The following is a 15545-nucleotide window of genomic DNA, read 5'->3' on the forward strand; positions in this document are numbered from 1 at the left end:
GGACTACAGGCATGCCCCACCACGCCTGGCTAGTTTTTGTACTTTTAGTAGTGACGGAGTTTCACCATGTTGGCCAGGCTGGTCTCAAACCCCTGACCTCAGGTAATCCGGCTGCCTCAGCCTCCCAAAGTGCTGGGATTACAGGCGTGAGCCACCGTGCCCAGCCCATTTAGAAGATTTTTGCAGGTGGCAAACTCAACAAGAATCCTCTGAGGCACCACCATGATCCTCTTCAGGAAGTCTAGGGGGCCTCTGAATCCCTAACACTCGCATCCTTTATCCAACCTTAAAAATAAAGATGTTGACTGGGTGTAGTTGCTTATACCTGTAATCCCAGCACCTTGGGAGGCCGAGGCAGGAGGACTGCTTGAGCCAGGAGTTTGAGCCCACCCTGGGCAACATAGCAAGACTCCATCTCTAGAAAAAATTTAAAAATTAGCTGGGCGTGGTGGCTCACACCTGTAGTCCCAGCTACTTGGGGGACTGAGATGGGAGAATCACCTGGGCCCAGCAGGTCTAGGTTGCAGCAAGTTATGATCATGCCACTATACTCCAGCATGGGTTGACAGAGTGAGACCCTGGCTCTGAAAAATAAACAAATAAATAATAAATAAATAAAGGTATTCAGAGCTTGGGGACTGTGGCCCAAGCACCACTTCCTGTATCAGTTGAAAATTGCTAGCCAGGCACAGTCGTTCACGCCTGTAATCCCAGCACTTTGGGAGGCCAAGGCGGGTGGATTAGGAGGTCAGGAGATGGAGACCATCCTGGCTAACACAGTGAAACCCCGTCTCTACTAAAAATACAAAATTTAGCCGGGCGTGGTGGTGGGCGCCTGTAGTCCCAGCTACTAGGGAGGCTGAGGCAGGAGAATGGCGTGAACCTGGGACGTGGAGCTTGCAGTGAGCCAACGTCGCACCACTGCACTCCAGCCTGGGTGACAGAGCCAGACTCCGTCTCAAAAAAAAAAAAAAAAAATTGCTGTGTTAAAAAACCCTCAAATTGAGGGGCTTGAAAAACCAATGGTTTATTATTCCCCAGAAGTCTGTGGGTTCCCTGGGTGGATGTGTGCTGGTCTCACCTGGCTCTGTGAACTATAGTTCGGTGGCAGGTGGAGCAGCTGGCTGGAAGAGGATGGCCTCACTCATATGGCTGGTGTTAGCTTGGGCTGTTGACTGGGCTTCACCTCCATGGGGGCCCTCTTCCTCCATTAGGTTAGACTGGGCTTCTTAAAGCAAATGGTCTCAGGGCAACAGGAGAGTAAGTGTAGAAGCTGCAGGGACCCCCAAGGTCCATACCACTTCCCCCACATTCTATTGGTCAAAGCAAGTCACATGGCCAAGCCCATGTGAGAAGTAGAGACACCAACTTCACTTCATCACGAAAGGAGCAGCAAAGTCACATTGCAAAATGGGCGTGCACACAGGGAGGAGTGATCATGGCCATCTTTGCAATCAATCATCACTAAGAAATCTCCCATCAGGTCCTGGCCTTCCAGGTTCCCTTGGGAACCCAGAGTGACTCCTTTACATCAGACTCCCTGTGTTCATCCCACCAGGTGGCCTGGCTGCTGTGATCTACACGGATGCACTGCAGACACTGATCATGCTTATAGGAGCGCTCACCTTGATGGGCTACAGTAAGTGGGGTCCCCGGGTCACTTGGGTGGACGACAGCCCCTCTCTCCAGCAGGGATATCTGCTCTCAACACAGTGAATGGCAAACCCAGCTGTCAAAGAGCATACTGCTGGGGGATTTTTGTCATAGGTGCTTGGCTTGAGGCATGGTTATTTTAGCTAGAAGAGAACTGTGCTTATTGTGGAAACTTACTGTTTTTGTTTTCATTTTTTTGTTTTGAGACAGGGTCTTGCTCTGTCAGTCAGGCTGGAGTGCAGTGGTGTGATCATAGCTCACTGCAGCCTTGAGCTCCTGGGCTCAAGTGACTCTCCCACCTCAGCCTCCTGAGTAGCTGGGACTACAGGTATAGCCCACTATGTCCAGCTAATTGTTTTTTTCTTTTTGTTTTTTGTAGAGATAGAGTCTCACTATGTTGCCCAGGCTGATCTCAAACTCTTGATTTCAAGTGATCCTCCTGCCTCAGCCTCCCAAAGCCGCCCCACCTGGCACTGTTTTTTTTTAAGTAAAATTAATATCTTTCTATACTAATATGGAAAAATAACCAAGTGAATAAAGAAAAGAATGTGAAGAGACAGCTTTTCCTTACAGAGGTTTTTGTTGTTTTTGTTTGTTTTGAGACAGGATCTCACTCTGCCACCTAGGCTGAAGTGCAGTGACACAATCTTGGCTCACTGCAACCGCTGCCTCCTGGGCTCAAGAGATCCTCCCACCTCAGCCTCCCAAGTAGCTGGACCCACAGGTGTGCACCACCACTCCCGGCTAATTTTTTTTCATTTTTTTTAATAGATGGAGTTTCACCATGTTGCCCAGGTTGGTTTCAAACTCCTGAGCTCAAGCAATCCACCTGCCTTGGCCTTCCAAAGTGCTGAGATTACAGGCGTGAGCCACTGCATGCAGCCTACAGAAGCTTTAAACTCTAGCACTAGCCCACACCTAGACTTTAGCAATTCGTTTCAAAATATTCACCCAATTCTTCACACCAGCTTGTTTGGTGATCCTGTCTTTCTTTGTTTTGCTGCCAACGGCCAGGTCTCTTTGGAGGCTCCTGTGTTTTCTGAGATCTCAGGCCAGTTGGTTGCTCTATGGCCTCACCTCTCCGATAGGTTCAAGGGAAGTTATAATTTTGTAGATTAGCCAACTTCTTATTATTGTTAAGGGGGAGAACACTACTCTTCACAGGTTTCTATCTTTTAGAGGTAAGCCACTCATTAAGCCTTAAAGACTACCACAAAGGTTCACACCTGTAATCCCAGCACTTCGGGAGGCCAAAGCAAGAAGATCGCTTGAGCTCAGGAGTTTGAGACCGGCCTGAACAACATAGTGAGACTGTGTCTCTACAGAAAATAAACGTAAACTTAGCCGGGTGTGGTGGCATGTGCCTGTAGTCCCAGCTACTTGACAGGCTGAGGTGGGAGGATGGCTTGAGCCTGGAAGGTTGAGGCTGCAGCGAGCTGAGATTGTGCCACTACACTCCAGCCTGGCCAACAGAGCGAGACCCTGTTTCAAAAAAAAAAGGCTATGAAAACTAATATAGAAAACACAGAAAAGCGCAAGGGATCATAATCCTGAAAGATGGCAGAATATAGTGCTGAAAATTATATCTTTTAGGGCTCAGAAGAAAATATTAGAAGAGTGCCATGCTTGGAATCCTGAACTCTATGAAACATGTATGAAAGATAGAAGTAGAGGACAAACTGAGATGAAGGGAGAATAGAAGCGGATAAAAAGGAAAAAGATTAGAGAAAATTACAACACATTTTCTAAAATTTTCTTAAAAAATTAGCAGAATTAAACTCCCCACAGGAGGATGTAAAGAGCAGAACAAACGCTAAAGAAAATCAAACCCAGGATGAAAACAAATAGGAGGTTTTTTTTTTGTTTGTTTAGATGGAGTCTTGCTCTGTCACCAGGCTGGAGTGCAGTGGCATGATCTTGGCTCACTGCAACCTCCACCTCCCAGGTTCAAGCGATTCTCCTGCCTCAGCTTCCCGAGTAGCTGGGACTACAGACATGCGCCACCACGCCCAGCTAATTTTTGTATTTTTAGTAGAGATGGGGTTTCACCATGTTTGCAGGGATGGTCTCGTCATCTGCTGGCCTCAGCCTCCCAAAGTGCTGGGTTGACAGGCGTGAGCCACCACACCCGGCTGAAAATAAGTAGGAGTTCTAATAAAATGCAGAGAAAAGGGATAAATAATAAAATTATAAAAGAAAAGATGACAAATATAGAAGACAGCCAGCAGAGATATACCATTTGAGAAATGTTTATTCTTTTCTTTTTTTCTGTTTTTTTTTTCTGAGAAATGTTTATTCTTAGAAAAAAGATCAGAAAAAAATGGAACAAAGTAAATAATTAAATTAATCACAAAAGAAAACTTTCCTTAGAAGGAGGATGATATATCTAGCTAGGTGTAAAGGGTTTGCTGTGTCTTAGGCAATATCAATGAATGAGATCTCCAGGTAAAAGAATTATAAACAAAACGTGAAGTATAGAATAATTTTTAAATACTAAAGAATACAGAGAGGTGGCAAGATCATTTGAGGCCAGTAGTTTGAGACCAGCCTGGACAACAAAGCAAGACCCCACTCTATGAAAAACGGAAAATTAGCTGGGTGTGGTGGTGCACACCTGTGGTCTCAGTTGGGGACCGGAGGATCAGGGAGCTTGAGGAGGTTGAGGCGGGAGGATCGCTTGAGCCCAGGCGCTTGAGGCTGCAGTGAACTATGATTGCACCACTGCACTCCAGCCTGGGTGACAGAGTGAGACTCTGTATAAGAAAAAAAGAACCCAGACAGAAAAAGTGTAGTGAGCTAAAAATAATAAAACAAACTGGTCTCATTCCCCTCCTTCATAACAATAAAATGCCAAAAGACAGTGGAACAAAGGCTACAGATGTGTTTTATGGGAAAAGTAGTATCCTAAGTAAGGATCAGATACCCAGCCAAGTGCCCTGTTTACCAGGGCTGCAGAAATATTCTGAACTATGCAAGGACTTAGTAAAAGGAGGACCTATCCGCCTGTCTTGAAGATACAAGAGAGAAACAAAATCGAGAGTTGGTATTATGACTCAAAAGGAAATGGTAGTAAATAATGATCCAGTTAAAATTGTTATAGATCTAGCCGGGCTCGGTGGCTCAAGCCTGTAATCCCAGCACTTTGGGAGGCCGAGACGGGCGGATCACGAGGTCAGGAGATCGAGACCATCCTGGCTAACACGGTGAAACCCCGTCTCTACTAAAAAAATACAAAAATCTAGCTGGGCGAGGTGGCGGGCGCCTGTAGTCCCAGCTACTCCGGAGGCTGAGGCAGGAGAATGGCGGGAACCTGGGAGGCGGAGCTTGCAGTGAGCTGAGATCCGGCCACTGCACTCCAGCCCGGGCGACAGAGCGAGACTCCGTCTCAAAAAAAAAAAAAAAAAAAAAAAAAAAAAATTGTTATAGATCTGAAAAATTGTCTGGTCAAGACAAATGTTACATAAAGAGTATAACAATTTAATAAACATTGGATCTAAAATCCTGTTTTACTAACAAAAACTTTAAAATGTTGGGAGAGATCGTATGCTAGATTTCCCATCAAACAGGAAGAAAACCATCATGAAGAAGAAATACTGAACTCCAAGCAGATACTCATATAAATCTAACCCTTTATGTAGGAAATATGTGCATATAAGTTTTTTTTTCTTAAAAGAGAATAACAAGAAATCACAACCAAAGGGAAAGAATAAAAGAGAATGCAAAGTAATAGTAAAAATATCAGTTATCACAATACAAGTAAATGGAATAAAATTCCCTATTGAAAGACAAGGCTTCTTATAAGCAGTTATCAATCTGTGTGGCTGTTTGTTCTGTTTTTCTTTTCCTTAGCTATATATTATTTATTTTCTCAACAAAACTTAAGATTTATAGTTTGGGTTAATAAAACGTAACTTGATATAATTTGCAGGTGGCACATATAAAACAAAGTATAACATAAGGCAAAAGCAATAAACAGGGGATAAGTAAATATATAATCTTTGTTTATTAAATAATATTGCAACAAGATACACAAAGCAGAAGTTGTTGTTATAAGCTGACAGAAACCAAAACAGTACTAAAATACCTTAACAGAACAAGAACATAATAAAGATTTAGAAGATATAAATTCTACAAGTGAATAAGCATTCTCCTAATCATGAATGTATATTTTCCAGCATTGATAGAATCACCCACAAAATTAATCACTGAAAAAAAGTTTACAAAATATGTATAAAACATTGTTCAGATTATCTTACTCATATAAACCAAAAAATTTAAACTCATTAGTAAAAGTGTAAATTTTTTAAAATCTAATTACTTAGAAATTTAAAAGCCGTCTTCTAAATAGTGCCTGGGTCACAGAGGAAATAAAAGCTGCTATTACAGACTATGCAGAAAAAATGAGAACATTACCTTTCATACTGAATAGATAAAGTCAAAGCTGTACCTCTGTAAAAACATTTATATTCATAAATATGAAAGCCCAATTTAGTGATTTAGAAAAAAGAAAACTACATTATGGGTTACTCCAGTTACTCCAATATCTATTTCTTTCTTTCTTTCTTTCTTTTTTTTGAGATGGGCTCTCGCTCTGTTGCCAGGCTGGAGTGCAGTAGTGCCATCTTACAGGCTTACTGTAACCTCTGCCTCCCGGATTCAAGCAATTCTCCTGCCTCAGCCTCCTGAGTAGCTGGGATTACAGGCGTGCGCCACCACATCCAGCTTATTTTTGTATTTTTAGTAGAGATGGGGTTTCACCATGTTGGCCAGGCTGGTCTCAAACTCCTGACCTCAGGCGATATGCCCACCTCGGCCTCCTCCCAAAGTGCTGGGATTACAGGCATGAGTCACTGTGCCTGGCCGTTTTTTTTTTTTTTAGATGGAGTCTGGCTCTGTTGCCCAGGTTGGCATGCAGTGGTATGATCTTGGCTCACTGCAACCTCTGCCACCCGGGTTCAAGTGATTCTCCTGCCTCAGCCTCCTGAGTAACTAAGACTACAGGCATGCACCACCATGCCTGGTTAATTTTTGTATTTTTAGTAGAGACAGGGTTTCCCCATGTGGGCCAGGCTGGTCTTGAATTCCTGACCTCAGGTGATCCACCTGCCTCAGCCTCCCAAAGTGCTGGGATTACAGGCGTGAGCCACCTCGCCTGGCCCAATATCTATTTCTTTGAAAAGAACCATAAAATGCAGTTGCAAATCAAACCAAATAAAAGAGAGAAAACAGCATAATTTGGAATGAGAAAAGAAACAAAATACAGGTCATGTGCAGTGGCTCATGCCTGTAATTCCAACACTTGGGAGGCTGAAGCAGGAGAATTGCTTGAGCCTGGGAGCTCGAGACCAGCCTGGGAAACATAGTGAGATCCATCTCTACAAAAAACTTTAAAAGTCGCTAGATGTGGTGGTACATGCCTGTAGTCTTAACTACTCTGGAGGCTGAGGCAGGAGGATCGCTTGAGCTCAGGAGTTCGAGGTTACCGTGAGCTATGATTGTAGCACTACACTCCAGTCTGGGTGACAGAGTGAGACCCTGTCTCTAAGAACAAACAAAACAACAAAACCTGAAACCATTATTAGACCTACCGCAAGGTCTTACTCTTTTTTTTTTTTTTTTTTTTTTTTTTTTTTTTTTTTTTTTTTTTTTTTTTTTTGAGATGGATTCTCTCTCTGTTGCCCAGGCTGGAATGCAGTGACACAATCTTGCCTCACTGCAAACTCCACCTCACGGAGCAATTCTCCTGCCTCAGCCTCCTGAGTAGCTGGGATTACAGGTGCCCGCCACCATGCCTGGCTAATTTTTGTATTTTTAGTAGAGATGGGGTTTCCCATGTGGGCCAGGTTGGTCTCAAACTCCTGACCTCAGGCGATTCACCCCCCTCAGCCTCCCAAAGTGCTGGTATTACAGGTGTGAGCCACTGTACCTGGCCAGTCTTACAATTTAATGGAGCAAATAAATAAATTACTATGTCACATTTTTAATATTTTGATGGTTCAATATATTTGATTTCTTTGCAATCCTATGTATTTTTGCATTATTTAGAAGTATTATTCCGAGAAGCAATTGTAGGAGCGAAGGGAAGACTGGAAATCTCACTGGAAAATCAACCAACAAGAGGCAGATTAATAGGAGAAATGGCATACAAATTTATTAGCATGCACAAGGGAGAATTACAGAGTGATTTCTCAATATCCTAATGTCATGTAGATGTTTCTATACCGTACTTCTTAAGGAAAAAGGAGATGGACAAGTGTCGATGATTTCAGGGAGGTAGTAAATTATTTTTAGGGGAATTCAATTGGCTTAAAGAACATACAATGGCCTGGGACAATGGCCAAGAGTATCACTTGAGGTCAGGAGTTCGAGACCAGCCTGGACAACATGGTGAAACCCTGTCTCTACTAAAACTACAAAAATTAGCCAGGCATGGTGGTGCACTCCTGTAATCCCAGCTACTCAGGAGGCTGAGGCAGGAGAATCACTTAAACCTGGGAGGCGGAGGTGGCAGTTAGCCAAGATCGTGCCACTACACTCCAGCCTGGGTGACAGGGCAAGACTTCATCTCAAAAAAAAAAGCAAGAAAGAAAAGAAACTTGGATAGACACATTCATTACTTTATGGCGGAGGTTTCATGGGTGAATACTGATGTCAAACATCAACTTTTACACTTTAAATATTTGCAATTTATGGTTAGGTCAATTATAGTCCAATAAAACTCTACTATTAATTTTTTTGAGTTAAAAAAGAAGTGGGGAGGAGGCTAAGAACCCTTAAGGGGATCAACATTTTTTGGTAGCTCTGGTCCTGCTAGAATTTCACCAATCTCCAGCCATCTCCTCAGCCATGGACCAATCTGAGTTCCTGGAAAACAGGCTTCCTCTGAATTCTAGGTTTCGCCGCAGTTGGTGGGATGGAAGGCCTGAAGGAGAAGTACTTCTTGGCCCTGGCCAGCAACCGGAGCGAGAACAGCAGCTGCGGGCTGCCCCGGGAAGATGCCTTCCATATTTTCCGAGATCCACTGACATCTGATCTCCCGTGGCCAGGGGTCCTGTTTGGAATGTCCATCCCATCCCTCTGGTACTGGTGCACGGATCAGGTACAGGACAGTGGCCTCAGCAAGCTTTTACCTTCTCTTTGCTTCTTTCCTTAGGGTGGCTGAAGTCAGTACTTTTTTCTTCCTCCACCTCTTCTCTCATTTGCATTTTCTCTGCTTCCTTGACTACTTCCTCCTTTCCATTGCTCTACATGCTATTTTATTTCTTGCTCTTGTGAATGTGAACGACAAATCCAAAGCTGCGGATATTTGCAAAGGGGAAAATTCAACACTCTGCTTTTTTTTTTTTTTTTTTTTTTTCTGAGACAGGATCTCACTCTATCACCCAGGCTGGAAGGCAGAGGCATGATCATAGCTCACAGCAGCCTTCATCTCCTGGGCTCAAGAGATCCTCCCATTTCAGCCTCCTGAGTAGCTGGGACTACAGGCACATGCCACCATGCCCAGCTATTTATTACTTTTCTTACTATTTTTTAGTAGAGATGCAGGTCTCACTATGTTGACCAGGCTGCTCTCAGATTCCCAAGTTCAAATGATCCTCCTGCCTCAGCCTCCCAAAGTGCTGGGATTATAGGTGTGATCCACTGCAGCCGGCCTAATACACTTTGCTTAATGTATTAGGTGTTATTTATTTATTTATTTTTAATTGGGAATATCCAGTAGGCAAAGGAGATGATACCTTTTAAATGGGGGTTAAAACTCCTATTGGACATTATTTGTTCAACAAATACACACTGGGTGTCCTCTACATACCAGGCACTCTTCTGGGCACTTAAAATCAGGAGCTAATAAATCAAACAAAGCTCTCTGCCCTTGTGGAGCTTCCCTTCTTCTAATGGGAGTAGACAGAGACAATAAGTAAATTATGTGAGATGTTAAAACGTGATAAATATCATTTTAAACAGTAGAGTGAGGTCAAGGAGATTGAGAGTGTGGTAGTGCAATTTAAAACGGGGCGACAGGTGGCTCACACCTATCATCTCAGCATTTTGGGAGGCTGAGGCGGGAGGCTCACTTGAGTCCAGGAGTTTGAGACCAACCTGGGCAACATAGTGAGACCCTGTCTCAAAAAAAAAAAAAATTAAAAATTAGCCAGGCATGGTGGTGTGCGCCTGGAGTCCCAGCTACTTAGGAGGCTGAGGTGGGAGGATCGCTGGAACACAGAAGGTCAAAGCTGCAGTGAGTTGAGGTTGCATCACTGCACTCCAGCCCGGGCAACAGGCTTGAGACAGCAAGACCCTGTCTCAAATAATGTAGGGTGCTTAGGGGAGGTGTCATTGAGAAATGACCTTTGACCAAAGACTTTGTAGAAGAACGAGAGTTCCCCGTGATTTTTGGAGAAAGAGTTTGCAGCAGAAGGCACACCCAGAGCAAAGACAGATACATAACTGGTGTGAAAAAAGAGAGGAGAAAATAAAAATGCAGAACCATGTGTACAAGAAGCCCTTTTGTGTTTAAAAAAAAAAAGAGAGAATAGAATCAATATTTGTGTTTGCTTATATGTGCATAAACTCTGGACAGATGTATACAAAACTAAGAAGAGTGGATACCTGTGGGCAGGGAGGCAGGGCAGGTGGGAAGGATGAGTGGGAGCTGATTCACTGCATATGATATTTTCTCGGGTTTTAAACTGAGTGAATATATCACGTGTTCAAATATTCTTTTTCTGTTACATGAAACATCAGAGGCCTATGTATCACTTGGGGAGTTATACTGCATAATGAGGGCTGATGAGAGTTTAATTAAAGCAATAATCATGGCATTGGACAATGGATTTGATGCAGGAGACTTCACAGAAAATGAAACCCAGGTCCCATCCATAGGCCAGCCCTCCTTTGAGCCAAGAGCTAACGACCAAGGCAGTGATGAGAGCAATGCACATGTACTGCCCCTTTAAGAGAGAGACCCCCTTCACCTCCTTAGCAAATCTCAGATAGGAGACACCCTGAGAAACAGGATTGATCCAGGCTAACATCATGGGCTTTAATTTTAACAGACCCGGCCAGGTGCGGTGACTCACACCTGTAATCCCAACACTTGGGAGGTCAAAGCGAGTGGATCACCTGAAGTCAGGAGTTTGAGACCAGTCTGGCCAACATGGCAAAACCCCGTCTCTACTAAAAATACAAAAAAAAAAAAAAGCCAGGTGTGGTGGCGAGCACCTGTAATCCCAGCTACTCAGGAGGCTGAGGCAAGAGAATCACTTGAACCCAGGAGGTGGAGGTTGCAGTGAACCGAGATCATGCCACTGCACTCCAGTCTGGGCAACAAAGTGAGACTCCATCTCAAAAAATTAATTAATTAATTATGCCGGGCACAGTGGCTCATGCCTGTAATTCCAGCCTGGGCAACACAGCAACACTCTGTCTCAAAAACAAACAAAACAAAACAGAAAAAGACAGTTGACCCATTCTGCCACTGGGAGAAAGTCATTTGTAAAAACCAGCCAGTGACAATTTCACCTGCCCAGGTATTCCCCCGAGACCATCCTCCTTCTTCTTTTATTGAACCAGTGTTTACTCTTTTCAGGTTTCTGAACTTCTTTTTTATTATTTATTTTTATTATTTATTATTATTATTAGTTTTGAGACAAAGTCTCTCTCTGTCACCCAGGCTGGAGTAGAGTGGTGCGATCTTGGCTTACTGCAACCTCTGCCTCCTGGGTTCCAGCAATTCTCATGCCTCAGCCTCCTGAGTAGCTGGGACGATAGGCAGGCACCATCACGCCCAGCTAATCTTTGGTATTTTTTGTAGAGATAGAGTTTTGCTATGTTGGCCAGGCTAGTCTCAAACTCCTGACTTCAAGTGATCCACCCACCTTGGCCTCCCACACTGCTGGGATTACAGGCATGAGCCACCGCGCTCAGACAGATATCTGAACTTCTGACCTACAGCTCTCTGATCCGGTTTCCACTATCTAATCCTACTCTCATCTATTTCTATTTCATTGACCTGTTGGAACTTCTTTCTCTGGTTTCATCTAACAACAGCGGTGATGATGACAATGACAATAATCATGACTGCTCTCTTTGCTAAAGAGCTGCTAGACACCTGAAAAGCAAGCACAGTTATCACCCCCATTTTACAAGATGAGAGAGCTGAGCCTGGAAAGGTTAAGGAACTCATCCAAGATCACAAAGAGCTGGTGGGGGGATTCACACCTAAGTCTGTCTGCACTTTCAATTGCTCCATTCATTCATTGTACCGCACCTATTGGATGCTCTCAATTCCAGGAACCCACCCCCAGCTGCATTTCTGTGCAGACGTCTGCTCCCTGGTCACCGTGCTGCACCATGACAACTGTCCCTCCTCCTTTCCCACATCAAGGAAGGGAAAATTTATACATGATTATTATGGAAAAAGCAAGGAAAGATAAAGTGGCTAGATGACAGATGCCATAACAGATGGCTGACGTAGCTAACCATAACCCCTCCTCCCCACATATTCAGATTGCATTTTCTTTCCTCTTAGCTCACTTTTTCCCCCACAACTGAGATGTTACTTATTAAGAACCACTTAACTGGGCACAGTGGCTCACACTGGTAATCTCAGTACTTTGGGAGGCCGAGGCAGGCGGATCACGAGGTCAGGAGATCGAGACCATCCTGGCTAACACGGTGAAACTAAAAACCGTCTCTACCAAAAATACAAAAAATTGGCTGGGCGTGGTGGCAGGAGCCTGTAGTACCAGCTACTCGGGAGGCTGAGGCAGGAGAATGGCTGAACCCGGGAGGCGGAGCTTGCAGTGAGCTGAGATCGCGCCACTGCACTCCAGCCTGGGTGACAGAGCGAGACTCCATCTCAAAAAAGAAAAGAAAAGAAAAGAAAGGAAAAGAAAAGAAAAGAAAATAGGAAAGGAGAGGACAGGAAACAGGAAAGGAGAGGACAGGAGAGGGGAGGAGAGGGGAAGGGAGGGAGGGGACCCCTCCGTTGGATGGCCAGCTTGTGATCAGAGCTTTTTTGAATTCTGACTGGCTGAATGCGTTGTGTCCAGTGGGCATGGGTACCTGTCCTTGAAACGTGTTCACTAAGCCCGGTTTGTCTCACTGCTAATGCAGTTAGGTCATTAACAAAAACTGCATATTTCACACTGTCCTGGAGCATACTGATGCCTTCAGGCAACTGTCTCTGACAAGGTTCAGTCCCATGGATTCTGCAGATGAAATGCCGCCCCAGGTGACATCTCTCTCCTCACCAAAATGTGCTGTGAAATCTAAAATAATTACTGGGGCTGTGGTATGGGGTTTGCAGCAAGTCTTACCTCACTACACTCTTCTCATTAAGGGTTCTTTGATGATTTAGTGAGGATTCATTTAGTTGTTTGTGTGGAAAAAATAGTTTAAGGATAAAAAGGCCCTTTTTTTCTGGGCCTATAATCCCAGCACTTTGGGAGGCTGAGGCAGGAGGGTTGTTTGACATCAGGAGTTGGAGACCAGCCTGAGCAACATAGTGAATGTCTGTCTCTACAAAAAAATAAAAATAAACATAAAATGTAGCCAAGCGTGGTGACATAGCTACTTGGGGGGCTGAGGCAGGAGGACTGTTTGAAGCCAGGGGTTCAAGACCAGCCTCCTCAATACAGCAATATAGCAAGACCCCCTCTCTAAATAAAAATTTTACAAATTAGCTCAGTGTGGTGATTCATGCCTATTGTCCCAGCTACTTGAAAGACTGAGGCGGGAGGATCATTTGAGCCCAGGACTTTGAGGCTGCAATGAGCTATGATCACATCATTGCATTTCAGCCTGGGCAACAGAGTGAGACCCCATCTCTTAAAAAAAAAAAAAGGCATTTTTAAAAACTTACATGATGGGGAGTCCAGAGGTGGTTAATGGCAATGGAAACAACTAATATTTATGAAGCAGTTACTATGTGTCATATTCTAACTATTCTAAGTACTTTCACTTCTCTAATTTTCAAAACTGCACTGATATTATGCTCATTTCATAGATGAGGAAACAGACGCCAAGAGAGGTGAAGCTGCTTGCCCAAGGTCAGATAGGCGGGAAGTGGGGAGGTAGAATTTGAACCCAGACTGCCTGTCTCTGATACTACATCATCACACATTGTCTTTCTCTCCATTTCCTGGTTTTCTTTTCTCTGTGATGACTTGGTTTCAAAGAGGCCATCCCATATGATGGCAGAGATGCAGCCAGGCTCTACACCTTGTTCACAGTTAGCAATTGCAAAGGAGGCACCAGGAGTTAGGAAACCTCTTTCCTTTTCTTTTCTTTTTTTTTCTTTTTTCTTTTTTCTTTTTTTTGGGGGGGGGGACAGAGTCTCATTCTATCACCCAGGCTGGAGTGCAGTGGTACAATCTTGGCTCATTGCAACCTCCACCTCCTGGGTTCAAGTGATTCTCCTGTCTCAGCCTCCCAAGTAGCTGGGATTACAAGCATACACCAATGCACCCAGCTAATTTTTGTATTTTTTATAGAGATGGGGTTTCACCATGTTGGCCAGGCTGGTTTTGAACTCCCATCCCCAAGCAATCCTCCTGCTTCAGCCTCCCAAAGTGCTGGGATTACAGACGTGAGCCACTGCACCTGGCCTCCTTTGCCTTTTTAAGGAAGAAATTCCATGGAGAGGTATGGTTGGATTGCCTTGGGGACATGCTTTTCCTTAATGGATCATGGTAGCCAGAGAGGTGGAATAATTCTGTGGAGGACTTTAAATTGGTCAGGCATTTAATTGGCCTGGATAAAAGAGTAGGGAGGGAATGGGGTGGGTGTCTTAGCTACCTGAATTAGACCACAGGGACTAAGCATAGGAAAGAGATGTTTCTTCAAACACAAGCGTGGCAAACCAAGATCCTAAGTCTCCTACACCTACCAAGAGGCTAAACACACCCTTTTTGCCTTAAGAGAAAGCCTTTTAATACAGTCCATTCTCACACTGCTGATAAAGACATACCCGAGACTGGGTAATTTATAAAGAGGGTGAATGGACTCACAGTTCCACATGGCTGGGGAGGCCTCACAATCATGGCAGAAGGCAAGAAGGAGCAAGTTACGTCTTACATGGATGGCAGCAGGCAAAGACAGAATGAGAGCCAAGTGAAAGGGGTTTCCCCTTATAAAACCATCAGATCTCATGAGACATATTCACTACCATGAGAACAGTATGGGGGAAACTGCCCCCATGATTCAATTATCTCCCACTGGCTCCCTCCCACAGCATGTGGGAATTATAGGAGCTACAATTCAAGATGAGATTTGGGTGGGGACACAGCCAAACCTTATCAGCATTCCCAGTTTCCAACCCCCTTGATCTTTTCCAGGTGATTGTCCAGCGGACTCTGGCTGCCAAGAACCTGTCCCATGCCAAAGGAGGTGCTCTGATGGCTGCGTACCTGAAGGTGCTGCCCCTCTTCATAATGGTGTTCCCTGGGATGGTTAGCCGCATCCTCTTCCCAGGTGAGAACACAGCTAGGAGAAGAGGTCATCGGTATGTGAGTCTCAGACCATGTGAATTATTCTAAACATATTATTAGAAGCCTCAAGAGAATGTAACTACAGTCCTTTCTCTCTTTTTCTAAGACAGAGTCTCATTCTGTCATTCAGGTTGGAGTGCAGTGATGCAGTCATAGCTCACTGTAATCTTGAACTACTGGGCTCACGCAATCCTCCCACCTCAGTCTCCCGAGTGGCTGGGGCTACAGGTATGCACCACGATGCCTGGCTAATGTTTTTTAAAAAATAGAGATGTGGTCTTGCTATGTTGCCAAGGCTGGTCTTGAACTCCTGGCCTCAAGCTATCCTCCTGCCTTGGCCTCTCAAAGTGCTGAGATTGCAGGTGTGAGCCAACACACCCAGTCCTTTCTTTTTTTTTTTTT

The 15545-nt window shown here is 44.4% G+C and overlaps 1 protein-coding gene across 5 annotated transcripts in view; it reads left to right on the forward strand.

Annotated features, from left to right (window-relative positions):
* The window catches only part of SLC5A11 (solute carrier family 5 member 11), a 60511-nt gene that overhangs the window by 13401 nt on the left and 31565 nt on the right, over positions 1-15545 (forward strand). For 4 of the 5 annotated variants that reach the window (XM_017887124.1, XM_017887127.1, XM_017887129.1 and 1 more), the window contains exons 4-6: positions 1559-1639; positions 8547-8752; positions 14991-15126. In XM_017887124.1, coding sequence (XP_017742613.1) covers positions 1559-1639; positions 8547-8752; positions 14991-15126 — 423 coding nt within the window. The remainder of the gene's footprint in view (positions 1-1558; positions 1640-8546; positions 8753-14990; positions 15127-15545) is intronic. The other variant, XM_017887128.1, reaches the window with a different exon arrangement.

This window comes from Rhinopithecus bieti, unplaced genomic scaffold (genome assembly GCF_001698545.2).
Source record: "Rhinopithecus bieti isolate Rb0 unplaced genomic scaffold, ASM169854v2 scaffold_13348, whole genome shotgun sequence".
NCBI lineage: Eukaryota > Metazoa > Chordata > Mammalia > Primates > Cercopithecidae > Rhinopithecus > Rhinopithecus bieti.